Source organism: Diachasmimorpha longicaudata, chromosome 1 (assembly GCF_034640455.1).
Source record: "Diachasmimorpha longicaudata isolate KC_UGA_2023 chromosome 1, iyDiaLong2, whole genome shotgun sequence".
In the NCBI taxonomy this organism is placed as follows: Eukaryota; Metazoa; Arthropoda; class Insecta; order Hymenoptera; family Braconidae; genus Diachasmimorpha; species Diachasmimorpha longicaudata.
The window spans coordinates 13,394,482-13,418,256 of NC_087225.1; the positions used below are offsets into that span (position 1 = coordinate 13,394,482).

Here is a 23,775-nt window from a genome sequence, read left to right on the forward strand (position 1 = left end):
ATGGTGGGGGGGTGGGCGAATAGAAGGGGAGGGGATACTGATGACTAAAAAGGTGTGCGTGTGCGCCGCCGACGTTTGCGGCGATACGACGAGACTATATGCCGATTAGAGGTTTGCCGGCAGGCCCGTGTTACGTCGGACGCCATCTTGCGAATAGGCGGTTACCGTGGGGCAAGAGAAAAATATAACCGCAGGCACCGTGGAGCCGTGTATCTGCACGGTTAAAAAAAAGAGAAAAAAACGTAAAAGGAGGAAAAAAAGAGAGGCTATAAGAAAGTCATAATCAAATTAACCAAAAAATAATCACCGATTGACACAGTAATAATATTTTTCACGAAACCTGGTGGATTACTGTTCTCTCCCAACAATTGGCCCAAATGAACAGTGACTGAGGATTAAACAGTGAAGTGAAAAGTCATGAAAAAGGATTAATAACAGTGGAATTGTATCGTCGTATGATCAGTGAATTGGTTTTCTTCGAGTTGTCGGTGAGCCTGTGAAAATTGGGTGAAAAACTTGTGGGACTGCATCGAAGGTGAAAACAAAAATAAATACAAACAGATAATTGTCCGAATGGATGTAACAGGGCAGTACCGGGCAGTGGGCTCGAGTGCGTACGCTTCGTGAAATAAGCCCTCGGTTGTGCTCCCTATTTTTTAAAGCCCCCCTGAGCCGTTTACATCACCACAGTATACCCCAAAAAAAAAACTCCAAAAATCATCTCCCCCCTCAGTGATTGTCGAGGTGAATCCAGCGACGGAAAATTCACAAGCAGAGGAATTAAAAAATCAGGGAGTGTAATCTTTCATGTTGAAAAAGTGGTGACACACACTCTCGAGGCATAAGTGTGAGAAGTGCAAAAACCAAGTGGTGAATGAAAATTAATGTTTAAATTATTGACAAAAACTGTTGTTAATCATTGTCTTGTGGCTCTCAGTATCTAACCTGCTGTCCAGTCGACCAGATAAAGAGTAAAATAATATTTTTTTTCAAACAAAAATATTGGAATACTAGTGGCGGTTGTACGTCTCCGTCTGTCGTTACGTTCTCCGTGCCTCCTCCCCCATTGGGTTGGGGCGGGTGGGAAACACCACACACACGCACACACACTCACGTACACACACATGCACAATAATCTTTCAAAAAAGCTCGTGAAAAGGGAATTTCAAGCGTCTCTGTCCCCATCACCTCCTCACCGGAGTGAAATTTGTTCTCTGAATTTTTATTTCTCAAACCAATCAGGCGAGCTATCGAGAAAATATCATTGATAGTCAGACCTGCGACAGTGTGAGGGAGAGAGAAAAAGACGGATGTACATTTTGCCGGTAAGGAGGGGGAAGGGACACGTGCGCGGTAGGCGCGCGATAAACTTACGAAAGACGGTCTACCAACGTTGACGAAGGTATCTCCAATCGTCGGCGAATTAATATCAGGCTTCTGGCAATCTGGTTTGTCTAACTGGATTCCAAGGGGGTTATTCCTACGGGCAACGGGGGTAGTACTGGGGGTGACGAGGGGTGGGGTAAGAATCGGGGGTTGATAAAAAGCCGGCGCGCCAAGACACCGGTACTCGATTACAGGTGAGAACATGAACCAAGAAGGAACAATCAAATAACGATAACTGCTTTGACACAAACTTATCACTGAGTGAGTCTACGGGGAGAAGAGAGATTTACACGCTATCATAAAACAATTACATTTTTTAACATTTGGAAGGAGGAACGGCGATAACGCGAGTTTTGGTGCCGTTGTTAACCTGTGGGTGGTGGATATTGTGTGTTGAGACATGAGTTGATGATTGAAAACAGTTTTTTTTTTCTCGAGTTTATTCTGAAATTCCTAGATTAATTTTGTGTGTGCTCCCCCCATCGTCCAAACAGCCGGTTTCTGGTGCCTCCTGGTAATTTATTCTCTTCTTCAGGTTTTCCCCCAACTGAGTTATTTTTTTAATCTCCATGGTGGATGAAAAGAGTGGCAGGAAGAGCTGACACCAGTGAAAACATTCAGCGGACTCAGATTTTCGCGAATATTGCGTCATCCGGAGTATTGAGACCTCCACGTAGAATGCATCTTATCTCTGCTTTTCTCTCCGGATAAATAGAAATTGGAGGAATAAAAAAAATATTGTATTCGAAGCTGTAGCACACGCACACGTATAGACGAGTAGAATCGTGGAGCGGGCGTGAGGAAGAGAGGCGCGCGACGGTGGGTTACCACACCCAACCGCGCCGGGGGCCAAGGAGGTTGGGATAGAAGTTGGATGAGACGAAAGGAGAGGAGTTAAAGCGCGCCGCTATGGTCAAACGAGGAAAAGAGACAACCTCTCAACACGAAAAAGCCTGATAAAAGTAAAAATTGCCAATTACATCGGTGAATTTGATCCTCTCTTTCCTCAGTGGATTCAAATATCCCGTGAGCATGGGCCATTGCCTTAATCGCGTACAAAGCCGTGGACAGGAATGATAGTGATGGTTGGGTGTTGTTGCGTGCAAGAAAATTTCGGTTTTTCATGTGTAGTGAATTTTTTTTTTTGGGAGGGTTGAGAAATTGGAGTGTTTTTCCGATGAGAAATACCAGGAATATGCATTTCGGGTATTGACCACGGTTGCACAATAGTTTTCGGAGTAGGAGTGATTGTCTTTCTTTTTTGGGGGCTTTTGTGATGGCGTGTAGTCGACAACGTGGAGGATACGTGTAAGAGGTTTATCAGAGTTAATGAGGAATGAATTCTGGATAATTTTTCCAATATTTCCGGTGCTGATGGCACGAGGGTTATTTGCTGGGGTCTTCGTGATTATTTAGGGCCCATTGGAGGTGCCAGAAACCAGTATCATTAGACAACAGCCTCCCTACCCTTGTACTACTTAATTATCATTGATGAAGCATTTTTAAATGGCCTTTTGACAAATTCCTTCTCTCTTTATTTCAGTGATTGCATATGGGCGTTCTGAATGTGCCGTAGCCGTTGGTATCGTCAAGGTGGTGGTAGCAGAACAGTCAGGATTACAGTCTTGTGTAAACCTGTGAAATAACAACTGAAACAACAGAGAAAAACCGGACAAATTGATTGATTAAATAACGAGGGAAAAATATTTATCGTGAAAGAAAAAGTCTAAATAAAATTTTGTTTACTCAAGTGCCGAGTGAAAAGTGAATTTTTAAAAAGAGTGCATTGAGAAGATAAATATTTGTGACGTGATAAGGAGGAAAATAGAGGTGATACGTGGTCAGTTAAAGTGGCTGTTAAAACGTCTGAGACGTTAGGCTTAATACGAATTAAAAAATTCACCGTGGCATCAAGATAATATAGGTCGTAAAGAGGCAGCCGAGAGCAGGCAGTTGCCGCCTCCTGCCCTGGATATTCAAGAGCCTCGGCATTGTAATTAATAACAATTGTACAATTTTTCTATCAATTCAATTTGAAGGTTAAAGTGCTCCCCAATTTCTCCCTCCTCCCTCCGAGGATTCTGCTTAAACTAAATCATGGCGTGCTGCTTGTCGGAAGAGGCTAAGGAACAGAAGCGTATTAATCAGGAGATAGAGCGGCAACTTCGGAGGGACAAGCGAGATGCCAGACGGGAGCTTAAACTACTGCTTCTGGGTGAGTTTAGTTCTTTCATTATGTTTTCTTTGCTATTTAAATTCATCCCAAAAGGAAAACAAATAATCCCATCCCATATTGTCTCATGCACCTCATGTTATTGTTATTGAGTAACGATATGTACTTGACGATTTTACTGTATATTTCATTTTATATTATGAGGCAATAGAAGGAAAAAAAAATGAGCCAATTGACTTTTGTAAAGTGCCCCAGAGGAGGAATACTTTGGCAGTTGGAAAAATAATTCAGTTAAATTATTCGCAGTTTTGGATGCCCCTTTGGGTTTTCCTTTTTGGGTTTCCTTTCGCCACAGGGAAAATGAATTTCTCGCTTCTAGAATCCAGTTACTCGTTCTGGGAACTTGGAGATTTAAAATGTGTTGCACGCGGAATAATAAACTACTTCTTTAATTGCAAAAGAAATTCTAGTGATTTCGTATCAAAATTTTATATATTTCGAGCTTCAACGAAATAAATTTTCTCTCAAAATTCTAGCACGAGCACTGGGAAAAATTTTAATCTCTTAGTTGCGTGAAATTTTCACAGAAGTTCGGGGAAAAATTAACGTTTAATCCAATAAAATTTACAGTAGCAATAGTAGAATTTTTTCCTTGCCACTTCCTTGTATTTCTTTTTCCGTGCTAGTAGGAAAATTTTTCTCAGAAATTCCTCTGTGTTTCGATGTTCTTAGGGTGAGGATTTTCGGATTTTTAATAATGTCTAGCATCTTTGGAGGCTAGCATTTTTCCTACTATGCCTAAATACTTTTGCAGATTCCCTGGAAAATATATCGTTTATATACAACCGGTTTCACAGCGATTTTTTTTTCAATTTGATAATTCCCGAATAATTTATTCTGTATTTTATATCACATTTGTGGATTCATCTTCATTTTCGATTTTTACCCGCTTCTGTAACAAATTGAACACTCGATATCCTCAATTATTTATTTTTGATCTGATATTTCAGAGGTTGCGGTTTTCCCCTCCCTCAATATTTAACTATAAAGACTTTTAAATTCCCCATTTGTCGAGCATTGAATTACATGTGCATTCACTCTCATGTTTCACTTCATTTATAAAACGTTCGGTCAACGAAAGCACTGTTACGATTGTTTCATAATACGAGAAAAAGCAGGAGAATACTTGGAGTTGCCAAGTACTGAGCAATGTCTCGTGTCGGTGGGCGACAGCTCAGGGTCTGTCAAACATCCCAGTGGATTTAACTCTTTTTTGTTAGATAGTAATTTTCGCTGAGAGGAGATAACGACAGATAATTTGCTGACACTTTTAGAAATATCTCCAAAATAATAACTCAGGAAAGCTCTCAGAGAATTTACTTCATGACGATTTTTCGAAATCTACGCAAAATGTATAGTTTCAGAAGAAATTCCTAATTTAATAGCAAAATCAATCGAAGTAGTAAAAGGCACTTCAATTATTTCCGAGAAAATCGTTCCCAAAAATTCAATTACCTCATACATTGATATTTTTCCCTTAATGTGCATTGCAAAATCATTTGCGATGCAGTTTGTAGATCCATAGTACAGGTCTCACAGATAAATAACTTTGCATCAGTATCCATGAAATATATTTTAATTATCAAGTAAGTTCAAATGTTCACAGTTGATATGAAACAACTGACTTGAATAAAAAAAAGAAAAAAAATCGAGCAACTAGGCGTACGCCCTTGAGATTATGATTCACGCGGGGGCCGCTACGACGATTCTGCGAAATGGATATTCTCAGTGAACCTAGCCTGCTCTGTCAATTTTAAAGCACACGTTTTGCTTCTCCTCCTCCTCCCTTCACCCCTGAATATTTTTTTCTGAAAATAATCTTTTAGCTGGTTGTACTGGAAAAGTCGAGGGCTCATGCCAAGAAAACATCCAGTTCAAGTGTAAAACCCTTTGGATTATTTCCTCAATATTACTATGTCATTCATCTGCTCTAGACGAATGAGAGAAGACAGTGAAGATGCGAAGGAAAATTGAATGAAGCCCATTATTTTTCTACTGTCTCTATATTTGGCTTTTTCACCTCTCCTCGTTCAACTCGTTTCTCTCGTTTTACTTCCGGCTTATTCAATTTTGCCACAGCCACGTGATACGAGTGTGCCATCTCTCAACCTATTGAAGTTTGAAAGAAAAGGAAGGAACGTGTCACTTGCCAGGCTAATTCATCTAGAATAGAAAATTCAATTGCTGAATTTCAATAATTTCATGAGTCTAGACTCTGGATAATTTCCTTTGACTCGGTAAATTGTCCTTGGTACTATTATGCATTTCATTCAATTAATTCGTTTGATTTATTTCGCTTTTGCGCAGTGAATTGGTGTAGGTGGACGAGTACGGAAGCAAATTGAAAATTATTCCACGAATATGTTTGAGAAACAGGCACTGAAAATCTGTCGGATGCTTCTCTGTAGGTATTTCCGGTTTGCACAAATCCTGACATTTCCATATTTATTTCTAAATCGATGATTATTTTTGGACGTGGACTTCATTACAGATTCCATGCATTATTCTATCGGAATTGTTCTGCAACAGAATTGAGTTGTATTGAGCGTTTCTGATTATTCAAGTAATCAAAATTATCAATTTAAAATCTAAAATAATTTTCTAGGGGCCTCGGAGTGTGATGCTGTTAGATCTGAAATTTCATTGCAGGGACAGTAAAAATTCAAAAAAATTGAGAACACGTTACCGAATGACTAGACTCAGCTCAGTGGAAAGAACGGTTCTCTGTGGAATTTCCCATTGAAATGTACAGTCTCATAATTCAGTCAAAACAGCGCAGTCATGATAAGAAGGGGGTCAACACTTGCAGCTGATCACACCGGGTATAGAAGGCCCCTAACCTCGTCGTTAATGGCACGAAATGACATGTAACCTTGGAAGGAGCAGGCAAAAACCAAACTCCTCGTCAATTGGCACATTTGCCCTTGTTCAACAGTACCTGAGAAATATTTATTGGGTTCCTCAATATCCTTTGTGGCTTCTGAAATTAATTTTAATGATTTCGGGGAAATTGAACTGCTTTTGAACATTCAAGCTCTGCTCGCAATGCAATTAATCGTTTCTGAACTGAACATATGGCTCACCATTTCAATTTATTGTGATTTACATCTTACGGTATATTATTTAAATCTGCCTGAAGCAATCGTTAAAGGTTTCAGCTGATCCCTTTCTACTTTCTATTGATTCGGTTCAGCCTTTGATGTCTTTTCCATCTGTGGATCATTTTGAGGAATTCCAACTGAAGATCAGAGTTCAAATTCTCTAGACAATTCATATTTTATTTCACAGAAGCCAAATTAGGCGGAAAGATGGGCTCGTGAAGACTAGGGATACAGGGACTGTATGAAATTGTCTGGAAAAAATGCGAACATTAGGGCGTTAATGAACATGAAAGCGAGATCAGGGATTTCCTGTATTTATAATTGTCATAGACTGTGGGATTAGTCAGAACTAATGTATTTAGTTTGCAGAAGTGAGGAAGTTCAAGGGAAACTGACCTCCTGCGTCTGTTTTTGTCAATTTCTTTGATTAACTTCCCTCTTTTTTGAATATGAGTGAGCATTTTTATCAAGAAATGATAATAGTTACATCGTTTTCATAATTTGAATATGCACATTTAATACATGTATCAGTTATGACGCTCATGCTGTAACGCCATTATAATTCGTTATCCAATCATTACACTCAATTAACCAAATTTTTTCGGGAGTTGAGATAGCGTTTCAGAATAATATATCACACTGTTTGAATGCATTTTTCAATAAATCCTAGCGCTAGCAAGTTAGGGAGAAATTCTTATTTTGGAAGTGCACAATACTTAATTATAATTCATGATTAATTATTGTTATTTTTCAGCACGTTAATTATCCATCATGGTATCAAATTTGCACAGAACTCGACTTTTTACCGCGGCGTTCTAGCGTTCTATTTCCCATAAAGTTTCGCTCCAATTTTTCAAAAAAAAAAAATTCTCTTCCTGCGAGAGGTTTTTCGCACGGGTTCCTACAGGGCTTCTATCCAACATTTATCCCTTAACTCATAATTGACACGTGACCATTCACCGTCAAATTGAAGCCTGCAGGATTGTCAGTAATAATTAATGCCCCTCAATCATTCTTATCCTCCGTTCTCATTCATAGACTCGAGTAACTTCCATTCATCAGTACTCAGAGACGAGCAACGGAAGTATCAAGCAGAAAAGGTCATTCATACATATTGAAAAATTCGGTCAGTTGAAGTTGATAATAATTTTCTCATCAAATTGTAAAAAACATCATTACATTCGTTTGAGAGCATTCTTCACTCAGAAAATGCGAGAAGGGAACGCCTGCACTTGTTTGAAAGTCTCATAAGCTTCTTTAGGTTCATTAAACATTGAGCATCTTCAACTACTGCTAAGTATGATGTATAGAAGCCGAAATTTTGCCAATTTTTTCCAAGCTCATTAACGTAAAATGTACAGGACCGCAAAAAAAAAATGAAAATTGTTATCTTTTCTGTTCCAAAGTTGAGACGACGATGCACGAGTTGTAGCGGGGAATTGATGTAGATATATATATAAATATATATGTACATATATATGTATTGTGGGGCGGGGGGGTTGCTTCGCACACGCCTCCTGATCGATCCGCGCGAAACCTCGGTCCGAACTCACCAACGATTACTGGACGGTTGGAAAAAGAAAGGAAGTGAGAAAGAGAGAGAAATCGCGTGACTTTCGACCGACAGTTTATTCGCATGAAACGTTTTGTAAGCAGGCAATTGCCTGCTGTACAACAGGGTCGATAAACCCTTGCCTCTGGCGTACACTTTACTCGGTTATCTCTGATTTCTGATCCCTTATTTTGAGAAAATATTCACGGTTATAAAGTACCCTTTCTGTACTACAATGAGGGAAACAAAAAATCGACAAATTTTCCGCTCGTCGCTCTAATGTTGAGTCGCGAAATTTATAGAAAAAAAGCAAATCCTGAATTGAATGAAATAAATTCATTTTCTTGTGGCAGAAATGGCCGAGTGAGGAGGTCGGTTTCTAAATGTTAGAGAGCAATTTCCAAGGCTGAGTTGGACAATTTCTGAAAATTAGGAGGAGATTTGAAAATATGTGATCCCTGGATTTTCAAAGTTAATTTGAATCGACAATTTACCATCGTTAGCTCGAAATTCATGTAATTCATTTTCTCTCGGTTTATCACTACCATCTTCAGGTGATCTAATGCACTGGCGTCAAACAAATTACCATTCGTCATTGTTCACTACAAATTTTTATGATCTACGAGCCTGGTTTTGTGTCAATATTTGTACGTTTATTTCTGTCGCTTTGAATTACGACCTTTTTGACAGTGCGCTTGACAAATTAAAAATAACTGCTGAGATAAGACATCAGCATGATGAAAAAGAATAAATGATGAAAGCTATGCGAAATTTTTTTTTGGTAAATCGATGTGTGTAAAATTGATGTTGAATTGATGCATGAATTATTATGGAGATTGATCATACTGCGGAATGATAGTTGTCGCAATAGAAGTATCGATATTATTTCATGTACAACAATGGTAGAGAGAGTGGTTGTGGCACGTGCGACTGACCGCACGTGGGTCAATTACTCAAGACGCACAAGTTTATTGACCAAGGCCATTATGCTTCGATATTTTTCTGATGATTTAACGCTGGAAAACTTATCCTGAAGAATTTTACACGAACAAAAAAAAAGTTTCTCCCGGGATAAATTCCCTGAATTGATGCTCAATCACTCTTCGATTTTCGTAGGCTCTCGATATATCGACTAAAGACGTTTCAAATTTTCTTCGCTAACTTGAAATAATTAAATTTTTCGTACAGAACTTTTGAGTAGTTTTTCTTCTAACGTTCACTGCGAGACATTCACCATAATTTTTGGTGGGAATACCAAGTTTTTCTGTCACTGAAACTCAAAATCTGTAACTCGATCCGGGAAATTAGAAATTGTAGTTCTCCGCGTGGAGTTAAATCACCCATTTGCCAGTGTCGAAGCTGATAGTTTAGTATTAATTGTTTTACTTGTTAACAAGGAAATTATTATTGTCATTATCGCCAGGGGAATTCTCATTGAAGTTTAAACCCGTTTATTCAGTCACCACCTGTGACTGTTTCCAGTTGTCACTGTCACCAGCAGCACTTCCCTCAATTCTTTTTGGCCTCAGTCACCATTTGTTGAGCACTTTGGAGTCGACGAGCGGTTCATTTCATCTCGACTACATTTCCGGGCTTTAATTTCTCCTGCCTCTAACAAATGCCACGATAATTAGGATACACAAATGTATAATAGTCGTCAATTTCATCATTCTATACCATATTTGTTGCTCTTTGAGCAGCGAATACTACAAAATTCCCGGAATAAATCATCTAGAATGTTTTTTGTTTTTTTTTTATTTATTACGTTACTTGTGCTCTCAATACACGAGTATTTTCGGAACTTCCCGAGAATTTTATTATGAATGAACTAAGAGAAATTGTATGAAAGGAATGAGGGTGTTGTGGAGGATAGGAGAGATAAAATCTGAAAGTTATTTCTGCTACCAGGCCATTTTTTTTTTCGCGATCATCTCTTCGCGAATGTTTCGTTTCTTTATTTTCTCTAGTGGCTTTTTTTTTCTCTCGTTCAAGAGCCTCGGTAATTTTAACTGTGAATGACGAGTTGAACGAGACACACGAAAGAGACCCACCGCACATTGTATCCACATGAATTATCGAACTAAATTTAGATATGGTAATATTCAAGTCTATGAATTTTTGGCGAGAGTTGCATAACCCCGAGTAGTAAAATTTTTTAGATTTAAAATTCGGAGAAAATATAGGTAATGAATTCTTACCGCCTATCGTACATCTTCAATTACCATAAAACCGAGATGGAAATTGTCCAGTTGAATGGAGATGATATCGTTCGTTAAATTGACGAGATTAGAATTGTATTGCATTAACGTTTGTCTTCACCTTTCTGTGAATTACAAGTAATGACAATCGGTGATTAGTTTATCACGCGTATGATGACGTTTACCGGAGTATTAGTCGAGTGATTGCATGTGTCATTGCAAAATTATTCGCCTCGTTCTATCATATGTTCATTTTTCAGAATTTTTTAGTCTCGTTAACGCTGTTCAATAATAAAAGGCATACGAGACAAGCCTCTGCACTTGCCATCCTTATCTCACGTTCTGTCACGCCTTATTTCATAGAAAATTATGTAAACCATTCGCTGTTTCTTGGTGGATATTTTTTATTTAATGTATAAAAACGGAATAATTTCTATGGCTCCGTTGATGTTTCAATCTACCATTGTGCATTATCTTTCAGCGGTGTAGAATAATTTGTAGATATTTTTAAACAATTTTAATGGCTAGAAACTGTAAATTGTTTCCTTTTCTGAGTAGTTGAGTTTCATATGTGGTAATTTGAATTTTTCAAATGTACTCGCATGGCTGTTCCTCCCTTCCTCGTTGTCATGTCCAACTTCCGACCTGCTAATTACACTGTGGATATTTCAATACGAGAAAATTTCAATGGCCGGGCCCTCGCCAGCTGTATCCTAGTCGCAATTTCCTCGTTCATCCAACCGTGACATTTATTATTACCAACGTGATGAGCTTATTTATTCATTTTGCTCTTTCTTTCGAAAATAATCATTAGTGAAATGGTAATTGTGTCTCGTTAATTATTGAATCATTTTGATGAGAGATTTTAGGGCGACTTATTCGGTCACAAAATATATTTTTCGTTATACTGCCGATAAAAATTTATTGTACGCGAGAGGAAAATGACTTGAACTCATGAATTAATTTTTAATAAATATCGAGATACAAATGCGGAAACGATGACTCATGCTGCGCTTTTGTAGAATACTAGGATAATTTTTATCAAAAATATTTCTTCGTGTCGAACCGTAAAGAAAAGACGAAAAGAGAGGAAGATAAAGTGTACGTGGTGTATCATAAGAGCTGTGTTGTCTTTCGAGGAGAGACAAGAGCCTTTTCACGACAGCCACTTTGTGACGCCGTTTCCTCTATTTTGCAATAATTTTAAGACTTCTCTGCAATATCTCCGTCGACGATGGATTGATCCTCTTTGATGGAAGGACGTAAAAAAAATGGCTATTTTAATTATTCCAAAGCGCTACTTCAATAGCTTGTAATTCGATTTAATTGAGCAATTCATAGAATCATTCTATTCATTATAACTCAGCATTACTAATTGATGTATTCCAGTTATGAGTCACGTTAAGCGGAAAAAAGTTTAAGCGGTTAAAACGGTATGTTAAGTGTTTGCAACACCTGAATCGTAAGGGAAGTGGTGAAGCGTAACGATTGCAATTTTTTCAGCTGATTAAATATTCAGTTTGAAGATAAGTGGATCGCGGTAATTAATAAACCGAAAATAGCTCACTAGCCCAGAACTGTTGCTAATTTTTAGAGACAGTTTTTTCGAAATAACAAAAAATTTTCGACGATCCCAGGATTTTTTTCTCGTTCAATTGAAAATTCAACGAAGTTTCGATACTCGTAGATTTTTTTTTTTTATCGGAGGCTAGAAACTTCGTTATTATTTTCGTCCTACCCATGAATTTGAAAAACGTAACAATTACAAACATAGGATTTTCCGGTGGATTCGTTGTCCTCCATTACCATGAATTTCCTTTCTGTGAATAAGAATAATTCCATTTACCACATGGGAAAATCTGTAGACCAGCCCTAATACGGAGCTGGATCTCGCGTGGACATTACCAGTACAGGAAGTAAGATGAGAGAAAGTTTGGTGTGTTGGTGACTTGGTGAGAATGATGGTACAGTAGTGGTGGCGTGCAAGTGAGGGCTGGTTCAACGTTGAAACGTGCTGGTTTGTTAGGGGGTAGGGTGACTATGAAGAGGGTGAGAGTATCGGGGCGGTGGTACTGTGTGGCTGGGGAGGCAAGGCGCTCGTCGGCATCTATCGACCCACTCCCGGTGGTGCCGTAGGGAGTCCACACTGTCCCTGGAATTACGCTCCCGAATTGAGTTGCGTATTTTCACTATTTATTTACGATAAACGCGTGTTTACCTGACTCATCTCATTCTCTCCCATTCTCTCTCTCTCTCTTGGATTTTTTTTTATTTCGTGTAGTTTCTCATTTCGAGAATGAAAATAGGAGAAATTAGGGAGACATTATTTTCGAATTATGGACAATTAGATACGAAATAATTGTTTAATTTGCCGGAATCACATAATGTTTTATCAGTGGAATGTTTTGGAGGAATTCGAGAAGCAATAAAAATTTTTCTCATCAATTAGTAGAGCTTTCGTGCTATTGATTTTTCATTTTTTGGTAGAATAAAAATTCCATTCCTTTCCATTGCTCAATTTGTCAATTAAACTAATGTGATAAATATTTGGAAAACAAACGTGAATGTTATCTTTTCCGCGAAGTGTTGAATACGAATAAATTTGTTGGCCTATAGATTATTTATAAATTATGAAATTTTAGAGTTTATATTATTTCGTCCCCAAAGTTATGACATCGAGGACAATTACGGTGGAATTATGGTCGATTATAGGATTTTCTGTTTCATTTCAATTGAATAATCAACGGACATATCTGATAAATTAATGCACATTGAATGCACTTTTGGGTAGAATCAACAGCAGTAGAAAACAGTTCAGGATTAATTAATAACTGAAACGGATAGCTGCAACGTTGTTAAGGACGTTACAGTGCTAATTGCTCCGTTATATCTGTGTACAATATATTTCTCCACCTATGCTGTGACCTCGTTCGCAGGATTTAGTGAGGTGAATAACGGAGCACATTTTTTTTTTAATCGAAGAATTTATTTACTGAGCATATATGCACACTCCCCGAGAATTTATAAAATATATATTATTTTTTGGTTCATTATTCCTAAATTGTCCGACGTAAATTTATCAATTTTATTCGGTTATTTTAGTGAGAGCAAATTCAAGTTGAAAGACCATTGAAAATTGGAAAAATACGACAAATCTCGATTACCCCATTCGCAGTTTTTTTCTCAATATGTCTAGTGGTTGAAAAAATTATTTAAACAATTGAAGACTGAAATCAATATTTAATACAGTATTTACCATTTTTTAAAATCCGCAAACATCTTTTTTGGCCCAAATTTATGGGCTTTTTTACTCATTCGTTTGAAATTTTTCGAAATGTACACATCCGTCCTCTGAAATAGACAGTTGAAGGATTGCAACCAGACATTCAACTAAACCAACGATCTGCCAAAGTTCCCTGAACCTCTATACATGCTAAATCATACAAAATGTAATGGTAAAATGTTAGGTTTATATATAATACGTGTGTTTAATCCCTTTAATCATTGGAGCTGTCGCACGTCCTTCTTCCACTACGTTATGCCTTCTTTATTTTTAACCCCCACATGCATAATAATAATGCTCCACGTGTTCTTGGGCCCCGAAGGTTTTTTTATCGTTCGCATATGACCTCGTTATTATTTTCTTCTTTCTTTGTTCATTGTAAAAATTATGCCAACCAGGGAACAATTATTTTCTCTGATAAAATCAAGGATTGCATTTAGTCTTCATAAATTGTTGTGTAACTAGGGATGGAGTAAATCATCAAATACATTTTTGTCATTTGTATATGGGAATTGATAATCAAGAATCGAGAACGAACAAAATCGTGAAATTAGGGTCTGGATTAGTATCAGAATTTTTTCCTGGATGTTCAACGAAGAGAAAAATAATTTTGAAACGAGGAAGTGGGCCATGATAATAAATAGTATGACAGCAAATTTTCTATATCTGAGCTAACACTTCTGCGTTGAAAAAAAAATTTATAGCCCATCCACAAATTAATCATCCGAATTCCTTATAATGTCATGAACTTGCAGATAAATCCCGAGAATTTATCAATTAGTCGAAAAGTTTTTGGCAAGTGTCTTCGAAGTTGAAAGGTCGTTTCCGGGAAGCGAGGAAGTAAAACGACCGAAAATACCCGAAAAATTTATATGACACGACTTCCGCAGAGAATTGGCTCTCGTGTGTAAATTCAAAATGAAATGAAAGATAAAAAAAAATGAAACGTTTTCGCGTGAATGTCACAGGGCCATGAGTCTCTCTCTTTTGTGTGCCCTCCCCGCAGACCTAGTCACGTCAGTGAACAGCAACTTTTCATTCATGCTTTTGCCTATGTGCGACTACAGCGACACGCCCTGGCGAATTGTGGCGAGAAGACACTACTTCAGATGTCCCAACGTGATGATCAAAGAGTGTCCAAGTCTCTGAAAAAAATCACTAATTTTTTTTCCAACAGAAAACTCATTAATTTCGTCGAGAAAACATTTTATGTCAATAAAATATTATCGAAGTCTATGGATGATCTTCTACAACAATTTCATGGAAAAAATTGCGTGAAAGTTTATTGAAATTGACCGTCAGTTAATGTTGGGCGTAACAAAATCCATTTTAATTCATTCAGTCAAGTTACTCCTTGACTCCACTGCTGACCACGCTTGCCCCATATCAGATTGATCAACTAGGGGTCATAAATTAAAATAGGTCTCCATTTAATTGAATTGTTCCGGAGAAGAATATTATGATTCATTTGATTGACGGCTAGTACGAGAAGATAGAGAGAGGAAGAAAAAAAAACAATTGTACATGTAGAAATGTCAAACGTTTAGTGTACGAGTGACTAAAGTATCCGGAGATATTGATTTCCGCTTCCTGACTTATGTACACACCGCACCATAGCTCCTTGCACGATCAAACTCAGGGTATATATCATCCACTCGTCTCATGCTTCTACCTCATCTAGTTCTCCATGGTTATAACGTCGAATATGTACGGTATGAAAATATGGAAAAAACAAGAAGACAGATCGTAAACTCCAGTCGGACGGTCCAATAGCATTGGAAGGCTTTTGCTCACGTATGGATGGATTCAAAGGTCTTTGATGTGACACGTGGATGAATCCGAAGGAGAAATGAATTTCATTTCGTAATTTTTTTTCATTTTCTATTATTCTAAGAATTTATTTTCCATGCGAGATAAGCGTCTTTTCAGGATAAGAACTCATTATTCTTTTTCAATTAAGGTTTATCTCGAGGGGCCGCATTTTTTGTAAGATTGTCTTCATTTTTGAAAATAATTAATGAGTATAATGGCCTCAGATGTTGATAAAAAATTTAACAGTTCAGGACATAATAATTGAAAAGCAGCTTTTAACAAACGAGGACCAGATGAAACGCTGGTGATAGGTCTTATGATATTGGAAAAAAAAATATTTACAGTTGATTGATGAATTCCGAAAGGGTGAAAGGGCATGAAAAAAAAATTGAATTCGTAGTAAAAATGAGAATCTTGGAGAATAAATCTTTAGCTGATGCAAACAACTTTTCAAAAATTTGATTCAAGTGGAATATAATGGTATGTTGAAGTATACCGTTCTTTTACTCAGCTACTGCATTTACCAACATTCAATTGGCAATTGGCGTGACACTAATCATTCCTTTATGCCACAGTCACCGGTGTCATTAAGGAATTGAGAACAATAATTCGTAAAACGTGATTTGAAAGTTTCATCTCAATGATAACAACTCTAGTAGTTTAATTTATCAATTAATTTACATAATATAATGTTTTTCACCATTTTCAGGTACTGGTGAATCGGGAAAATCTACGTTTATCAAACAGATGAGAATTATCCACGGATCTGGATATTCGGACGAGGACAAGAAGGGATTTATCAAGCTCGTTTACCAAAATATATTCATGGCGATGCAGTCTATGATACGGGCGATGGATCTTCTAAAAATTCAATATGGAGATTCCTCGAATGCAGTAAGTGATCGTGAAAGCAATTTTTTCCCCAGATTTAAGTAAAAATAGATAATTCTTGGAGAATTTTTGAAAATAAATTCAAATGTAATCGAAATTCTCATTCAACAGGAAAAAGCGGAATTGGTGAGGAGTATAGACTTCGAAACGGTAACAACGTTTGAAAGTCCATACGTAGAAGCCATTAAGGATTTGTGGGCAGATGCTGGTATTCAAGAGTGTTACGATCGTCGACGAGAATACCAACTGACGGATTCAGCCAAATAGTGAGTATTATTCCGTCTAAATAACTAGTTCAAATAGTTAGCATCTGTTGACCATTCTTTCCCATTATCTTTTCGAAATCCCGAAGAGTTAATCGTTATTCTTTCTCTTCATTCATTTTCCATTGATTCATATTGGTTTTACATTTGTTTTGTCTTCTTTTGAAAAACAAATTTCTTTTTATTCTGTGTAAACTTGGCCTGAATAAAATCTTCGGCGAAGTGTTTTTGTTATTTAAAATAATGAAAAGCAGGGAACTTCCATGAAAATTACGTATGGATAGTAGAGTCCTGAGATTGAATGAGAGTCGCAGGAAAAATGAACGATGATGGAGAAAATCAGGTGAGCGGTACAGGCGTCGTCTCCCATGCCCATAATGGAGTCTCTTCATTTCATGGCACATGTGATTAAGCTCTTGTCTATAGAAATTGTAATCCCCACGTTCTAATTATACGATATATACATTGCATTTGAGTAAATCCCCAAGAACCAGTAAATTCAACAGTACATTACAAAATTACTGCTGATTAATTCACAATAATTTCATGTTGCAAGAATTCCCTGCAACAAAGATCTCAATAGAATGAATGTCTAAAAGAAATTTAATTCTGTTTCTTTTATAGAATATTTACCATCTGCCATTCTATTACAAAAACGAATGGACCAACAACTAATAGAATTTTCTAGTCATTGCGCCAGTCCACCCGTTGATTTTGTTTTTTTGTATGCTCTTCGTTTCTCATTTGAAATTCTTCTAGAACTGCAATTCCAGTGAATGGAAGGGAAATAACTAAATTACAATGTTTTTGCGTCGAAAAGGGAGAATTGGATATTGAGTAAATAATGTTACAGCTACCTTATGGAGATAGATCGAGTGGCAGCACCAAACTACCTCCCCACAGAACAAGACATTCTTCGTGTGAGAGTTCCCACAACTGGTATAATTGAATATCCATTTGACTTGGAAGAAATACGGTTTAGGTATGTCAGATGGAGTGGAGAACAAAACAGCGAATGATGAACGTGCATCTTGGGATTTTTACTGCTCTGTCACAATTTTTCATAATTTTTTTTCCCTCTGTATTTGCATCGCTGTCACTAATTTTTCAATTCTCTCCTCGGGCATCTTCTGCCTAGTGTTAATTCTTCATTTTCCCTCGCCTCCCCCTTTGTCAGATGTAATTGAATCCAATGAGTTCCCTAAACAACAAATGGTATGATTGGTCATGGAAATTTTATTTGTTCGCTATGTTTATTTATAAATATTAGTCGATATCACTTCTATACATGACCAGAGTACTATGGCAGGAGCAAAACGAATGGATCAAATTATTCATTTTTGAGGTGACAGCACTTTGTTATTCTGGTATCAATTGGACAGAAAATGGGGGCACTGAGCATTTTTAATAAATTTCTTACTGGATCCAGTTACACTGATTTCATTATTTTACAGGCAATTAAGGAATTTCGCACGCTGCAATATGTCAGACACTACGTGAAATAACTGTTGAATTATTGTTTTTATTTTTTAGCTGTTTTATTGATTTGGTGTTACAAAATAATTTTTAATTTTTAAAACTCTGATCTAATGATTTTCAATATAAAAATCATGACAGCTGCATGGCATGCATTATCACGGTGGCTTTTCCTATGTTTCGCAGTTATATTAGCGACCTAGACCGTATCGAAAAACCAGATTATCTTCCCACTGAGCAAGACATTCTTCGGGCTCGAGCTCCTACAACAGGAATTATTGAATATCCCTTCGATCTGGACTCCATCATATTTAGGTATTAATTCAATGCAAGAAAAAAGGATTCACTCTCAACTATTTGGAATTAAACGCTAGAAAAGTAATTGAAATTTATCGATTTCACTCTCTTGATACACATTTTACGAAATAAGGAAAAGCTATTGATTTCTCGGAGGTAAAACAACATTTAAAATTCAAAAATTTGCTTCATGATGATTACAGAATAGAAAATGGTAATGAGGTAATTCAAATTTGATGTTGAATCATCGCTACAATTGAGACAATGTTGGAATAAAGCACGAGGTTGCGATTGCATGAGAAAAAGAAATTTATGTATTCATTCCTTCAGTGCAACTTTTAAAAAGTTCATTAATTTTCTTTGAATATTTTCTTTGCTTGGATGTGCTTGACAGTAGAATCTCCACTGCTACAATGGGCAATAGGAAGCCGTCTAATAAATATATCAATATCAGATTTTTTTTTTCAACTCATAATCGGTGAGACACCATTTCAAGGAGATCCTAGTGCAATTTGTTAATTAATTTATACATCTGCATGAGAAAAAAAAATAAAGCTTTGAATGTTCATAAATCACGTGTTAATAACAATGAGATGATGAATGTTACATTTCAATTTAGTTGAACATATTTACTCAACTCTTTTTCTTCTGACAACTGCACGTTTGTAGTGAAAATGAGAAGAAAAATAGTATGAAATTTCACGTTCGTGAGGTGTTTTGTTAGTATTCTCATCGCTGAGATCTTTATTATTCTTTCAGGATGGTGGACGTCGGCGGACAGAGATCTGAGAGAAGAAAATGGATTCATTGTTTCGAAAATGTCACTTCCATCATATTTTTAGTAGCTTTAAGTGAATATGATCAAATTTTATTCGAATCTGAGAACGAAGTGAGTTAATAAAACAGACCATTACTCCACAATCTTGGCTAACAAATGGCATCTGATTGGTTTATCTCTTTCAATTTTCAGAACCGAATGGAGGAGAGTAAGGCGCTATTCAAAACGATCATAACATATCCCTGGTTCCAGCACTCCTCCGTTATTCTGTTTTTAAATAAGAAGGATTTGCTGGAGGAGAAGATCATGTACTCTCATCTCGTCGATTATTTTCCAGAATATGACGGTAAATTGAATCTGTTCTTTCACGTAAATGAATAATTCCCTTAAAAACTGCAGAGGTAAAAAGCTGAAGAACAAATTACTCGAGTGAATCTGCAGGTTATTTTGATAATAGCTCTAAAAGGAAATTTGGATAATTTTTTCCAAATCTTCTAGGATATTGTTGAAATGGCCTGTGTAAAATTTGCGAAATATTCTCGTCTCTTTCCATCACTGGGAAAGCCTTTATAGTGAACATTAACGAATGATTGACCCCTCAGCATTATTGCTATGATTGAAAATATTGAAATGGTCTAGGTCCAAAGCAAGACCCTGTTCCAGCACGAGAATACATCTTGAAGGTTTATTTATCCTCAAATCCTGATCCAGACCGACAATGTTACTCTCATTTCACCACTGCAACAGGTCTGATGAGAAAAGAAAGAGAATAAAATTTGGAAAAATCCCCTGTAGCGCTAGATTTCACTATAAACAGCTCTGTACAGACTTGAATAGTTCTCTCCTCTTTCCATTTAGGAATAACAATAAATGTTGAATGTTGGATTCCCACGAAATGAGACAAGGCCGATAAATTAAATTATTGCTCGGTGTTGCATAAGCTGAGTAGCTTGTTAACAGCACAAAAGAGGCTTCCTAGATATGTATTGACGCTAATACAATAAACTGTCCTTCGATAAAGTTTATCCTGAATTAGAAGTAATCCTCAACCCCACAGAAAAATATTTAACGTGTACGAAATCTTTTTTTTTCTTGGTAATAACATCATAACTTAATTAGCGAATTCAATTCTGCAATTTAATTATTTAATTATTCTTCGTTCATATGTAAATTGAATTTGCCTCGAAAGTAGTAAAATATAATAAGTGGATTTTCAACATCTCGTTAAAAATAACTTCTGACAGCGTGGAAATATGTTTTGTTGAGAAATTTCTCAGCGCCAACCACTTTTCAATATATTCTCTTGAGTTGGCCAATAAATCATTGATTGTCTACGGCTAAAAATTAATTTATGGAAATATAGCTAGGAAACTAAAAAATGTGACGAGTAAATGAAAAAACAACATGGAAAATCCAAATCTATCCCAAAGGTCCAATGATTTCATGCAGTATTTACCCCCTAGAAATTAATATCCCGGTGTCCATTACCCACGTATTTTACAGGCCCACAGAGAGAGGCCACAGCTGCTAGAGAATTCATATTAAGGATGTTTGTCGACTTGAATCCCGATAGCGAGAAAATTATTTATTCTCACTTCACGTGCGCTACAGGTAAAATTGCTGTTATTATTTATCCCACATGCAATTGCACCAGTAAAACAGCTTTTCTTTGCTTACTCTTACCATTCTGTGTGTAGCGATTGTTTCGTTAGGGTGAGTTTGGATATTTAATTGATCTTGACTAATTGATTTGGACTAATCTGTCATCTGACGATTTTTCTTATTTATTCAATTGCATGCTGCATGGATTGTGAACAGATACTGAGAATATTAAGCTCGTATTCTGCGCTGTCAAAGATACAATAATGCAGAATGCTCTCAAGGAATTTAATCTCGCTTGAATTGATTGTCATCTGTACGCTGCAAGAGAGAGAGAGAGAGAAAAAAAACATAAAGAAGGAAAAAATGTCTTTTATGTGATGAGAAAAAATTCTACGTTATTAGAATGATAATTATTTTTATTTGGAATGTATTTCATTTATTTTCGTACTTATTTCGCCGGCTTTTTTCCAAGTGGATAAAATACGAACGAGGTACTTGGCCCGTGATGTTAGTAATCTGTTCAAAATAATTATTCTCGCTTCTCATTATCTTCCATTTACTTGTGTGAACAATATTGCGATATTTTTCAACCGTTCTCCCAATTGCTCAGCGATGGTTTATGGATATTTTTAATTTTTCGTGAACGAGATTTGAAAAAATGTGCATAAAATTTAGATTCAAGGGAAGACATAAATTAAAAGGGGTAACAAATGATGCAAATAAATACTGATTAGTTATCTATACATATTAATTATTAGTAACAAAGCGTGAGTAAATTAGAGGGAATTTCGAGGATAAAATTTGTATGCGTGTATCAATAATCGCATACTATCTGTACGATCATATTAATTCCGAGTTGAAAGATGATGAGTACTTCTCAAATATGTTATTTCCATACAAGTACTGACAAATCATTTTTGTATGCATAAAATAAAATCACGTGCATCAATCTATTTAATTTCATCTTTTTAACAATTCCTCAAGATGAACATATTGTTGAAGTGATAAAATGTAATGGTTCATGGACCAACTCGTCAATTGTTGATTTTTTTCCTATAAAATGGCGTTTATATTCGAAGTTCCATAATTAACGACGTTTTCTCACTTCAATAGAGAACAAAAATCGCATGAAACAATATTTTCTCTTCTAATAACTGCATGAATAAATTTATTCCGCTGAAAATTTTGCGTTTTAGGTGAGTAAACATCGACTTAGTATCTTCTTTACTACTGATAATAAAATTATTCCAATTCCTCAGCATTGCAGAACTCGTATTAATTCTATTGTCTTTGTTTTTAGATACCGAGAACATTAGATTTGTATTTGCGGCGGTTAAGGACACAATTCTCCAGTCAAACTTGAAAGAATACAATTTGGTGTAGGTTCGGACATTATGACATCCCACAGTGGATTCATCTGTATTTAATCAGAGCTCCAGATGCCAAAAATCTGCGAGCTTTAACCACAAAATGATAACACACAAAATGAAGGAATTTACAAAAAAAAAAACGGACTTTGTTGATCAAACTCGTTTAATGAGGTAAAAAACAACCGTAAAGACGGACACAGAGTTACGACTATTGGAGACGATGAATGCCATAGTAAAGAAAAAGGGATTGAAAAACTAATGGGTGAAAATAACGATGGAATAAACTGCGAAATAAAAATATTTAAAAAATAATTGTATGAAAATAAAATTTTGAAAAAAGTAAATGGAAATAGGCTGAAAAATGATCGAATGACTCGTTGTGCTGCGGCAGTTGCACGAGTGTACCAACATTTTAGTTAGCTAAAAAAATGAAAATTTCCAGCGAATGAAGATTTAAAAATGGAAACAATAAGGACCTAACTCTGAGCGTTATACGTTCTCTCCTAAAAAAAAAACTTTTCACTGTCGATACCAACAAACTGATTTAGTTTCGTACTCTATTTGTTGAATTTGTTACCTTTTTATAGCTTAGCTTAGTCGATCGAGCCTGGCTGACTGTGACATCGCCTGATCTTTATATAAACGATAAAAAAATTGATAAGTATCAATTAATGGAAAAAAAAATATTAAACAAACAAAAAGAATAGTTCAGAGTAACCTGCGTACTATGCATTTGGTCTTGTGGGGTCTCCGTCGAATGAGGATTGATAGATAATAAAATGAGGGCGAAACAAGATGAAATTATAATTGACGAAAGAAAATTTGAAGTCCAACAATGAGTGAGACAAAAATTGAAAATAAGAGGACAACAAAGCTTTTTACAAATCACGATTAAGTCGGTTTAAACACAAGTGAGAGCGATTCTAGTGCCATTTACTAGCGTGGTGTTCCTATTGCAGTCCTTCGTTTAGTTGCAAAAAAAGCCAAAGTGTTTTTTCTTTCATTATTTTCCTTAATCTTCTGTATTTTATTAATTTCTTTTTTGTTCAATTTGTATTTAAAATGAAAAACAAGAAAGAATGATTTTTTTTAAGAGGAATAAAATTTGTGCAAGAAACGACAAAGTTTTTTCTGCATGTGACTCAAATCCAAGAAATTCATCGTATAAATATTGTTATATATAATATATAAAAGCAAAATGAAACATAGGAATAGTGGATCGAGAATGAAGAGCAGCATCAACTTGCATCATTGAAGAATTGAGAAAAAAAAAATTTAACAAATACAATTGGGAGATACAACAGGATGGAAGGAAAAAGGAATCGAAAAAATTAATATGATAAAGATTGATAAAATCCACAACTCCTTTATATTACGAAATAATTAGGGAAGCGGCATCTGTTTGATGTGAAAACTTTAGGTAATTTGAGGATGAAAAATGACAGACTGCATATTTGTCTCTGTTATTTTTCACCTTCTTCAAATGCGACTGTTGTGGAACGAAGTTACGTCGGGATTTTTTACCATAATAAT

General features: G+C 36.2%; 1 protein-coding gene across 14 annotated transcripts; it reads left to right on the forward strand.

The window, feature by feature from the left end:
- The first annotated feature begins 60 nt into the window (after window positions 1-60).
- Window positions 61-23,366, forward strand: LOC135162269 (guanine nucleotide-binding protein G(q) subunit alpha). Of its 14 annotated transcripts, none has more exons than XM_064120635.1 (10): window positions 62-971; window positions 2,930-3,601; window positions 16,275-16,459; window positions 16,568-16,722; window positions 17,573-17,701; window positions 18,382-18,510; window positions 19,252-19,381; window positions 19,463-19,616; window positions 20,774-20,881; window positions 22,173-23,366. In XM_064120635.1, exons 2-10 carry the CDS (start codon window positions 3,484-3,486, stop codon window positions 22,253-22,255), a joined length of 1,191 nt encoding a protein of 396 aa, XP_063976705.1. In that variant the 5' UTR covers window positions 62-971; window positions 2,930-3,483; the 3' UTR covers window positions 22,256-23,366. The 14 variants fall into 14 exon arrangements, with proteins under 14 accessions (XP_063976678.1, XP_063976705.1, XP_063976669.1 ...); XM_064120618.1 differs by lacking the exons at window positions 17,573-17,701; window positions 22,173-23,366 and adding exons at window positions 20,968-20,983; window positions 21,089-21,825 and having other exon boundaries at window positions 64-971; XM_064120608.1 differs by lacking the exons at window positions 18,382-18,510; window positions 20,774-20,881; window positions 22,173-23,366 and adding exons at window positions 19,910-20,017; window positions 21,089-21,825 and having other exon boundaries at window positions 61-971.
- Window positions 23,367-23,775: the final 409 nt, after the last annotated feature.

Bases quoted from the DNA above. Each gene is read 5' to 3' on its own strand.
- LOC135162269 (XM_064120635.1), top strand. From the start codon at position 3,484: ATGGCGTGCTGCTTGTCGGAAGAGGCTAAGGAACAGAAGCGTATTAAT. The intron at 3,602-16,274 runs GTGAGTTTAGTT...CACCATTTTCAG, and splicing joins GCTTAAACTACTGCTTCTGG to GTACTGGTGAATCGGGAAAA. The intron at 20,882-22,172 runs GTAAAATTGCTG...CTTTGTTTTTAG, and splicing joins TCACTTCACGTGCGCTACAG to ATACCGAGAACATTAGATTT.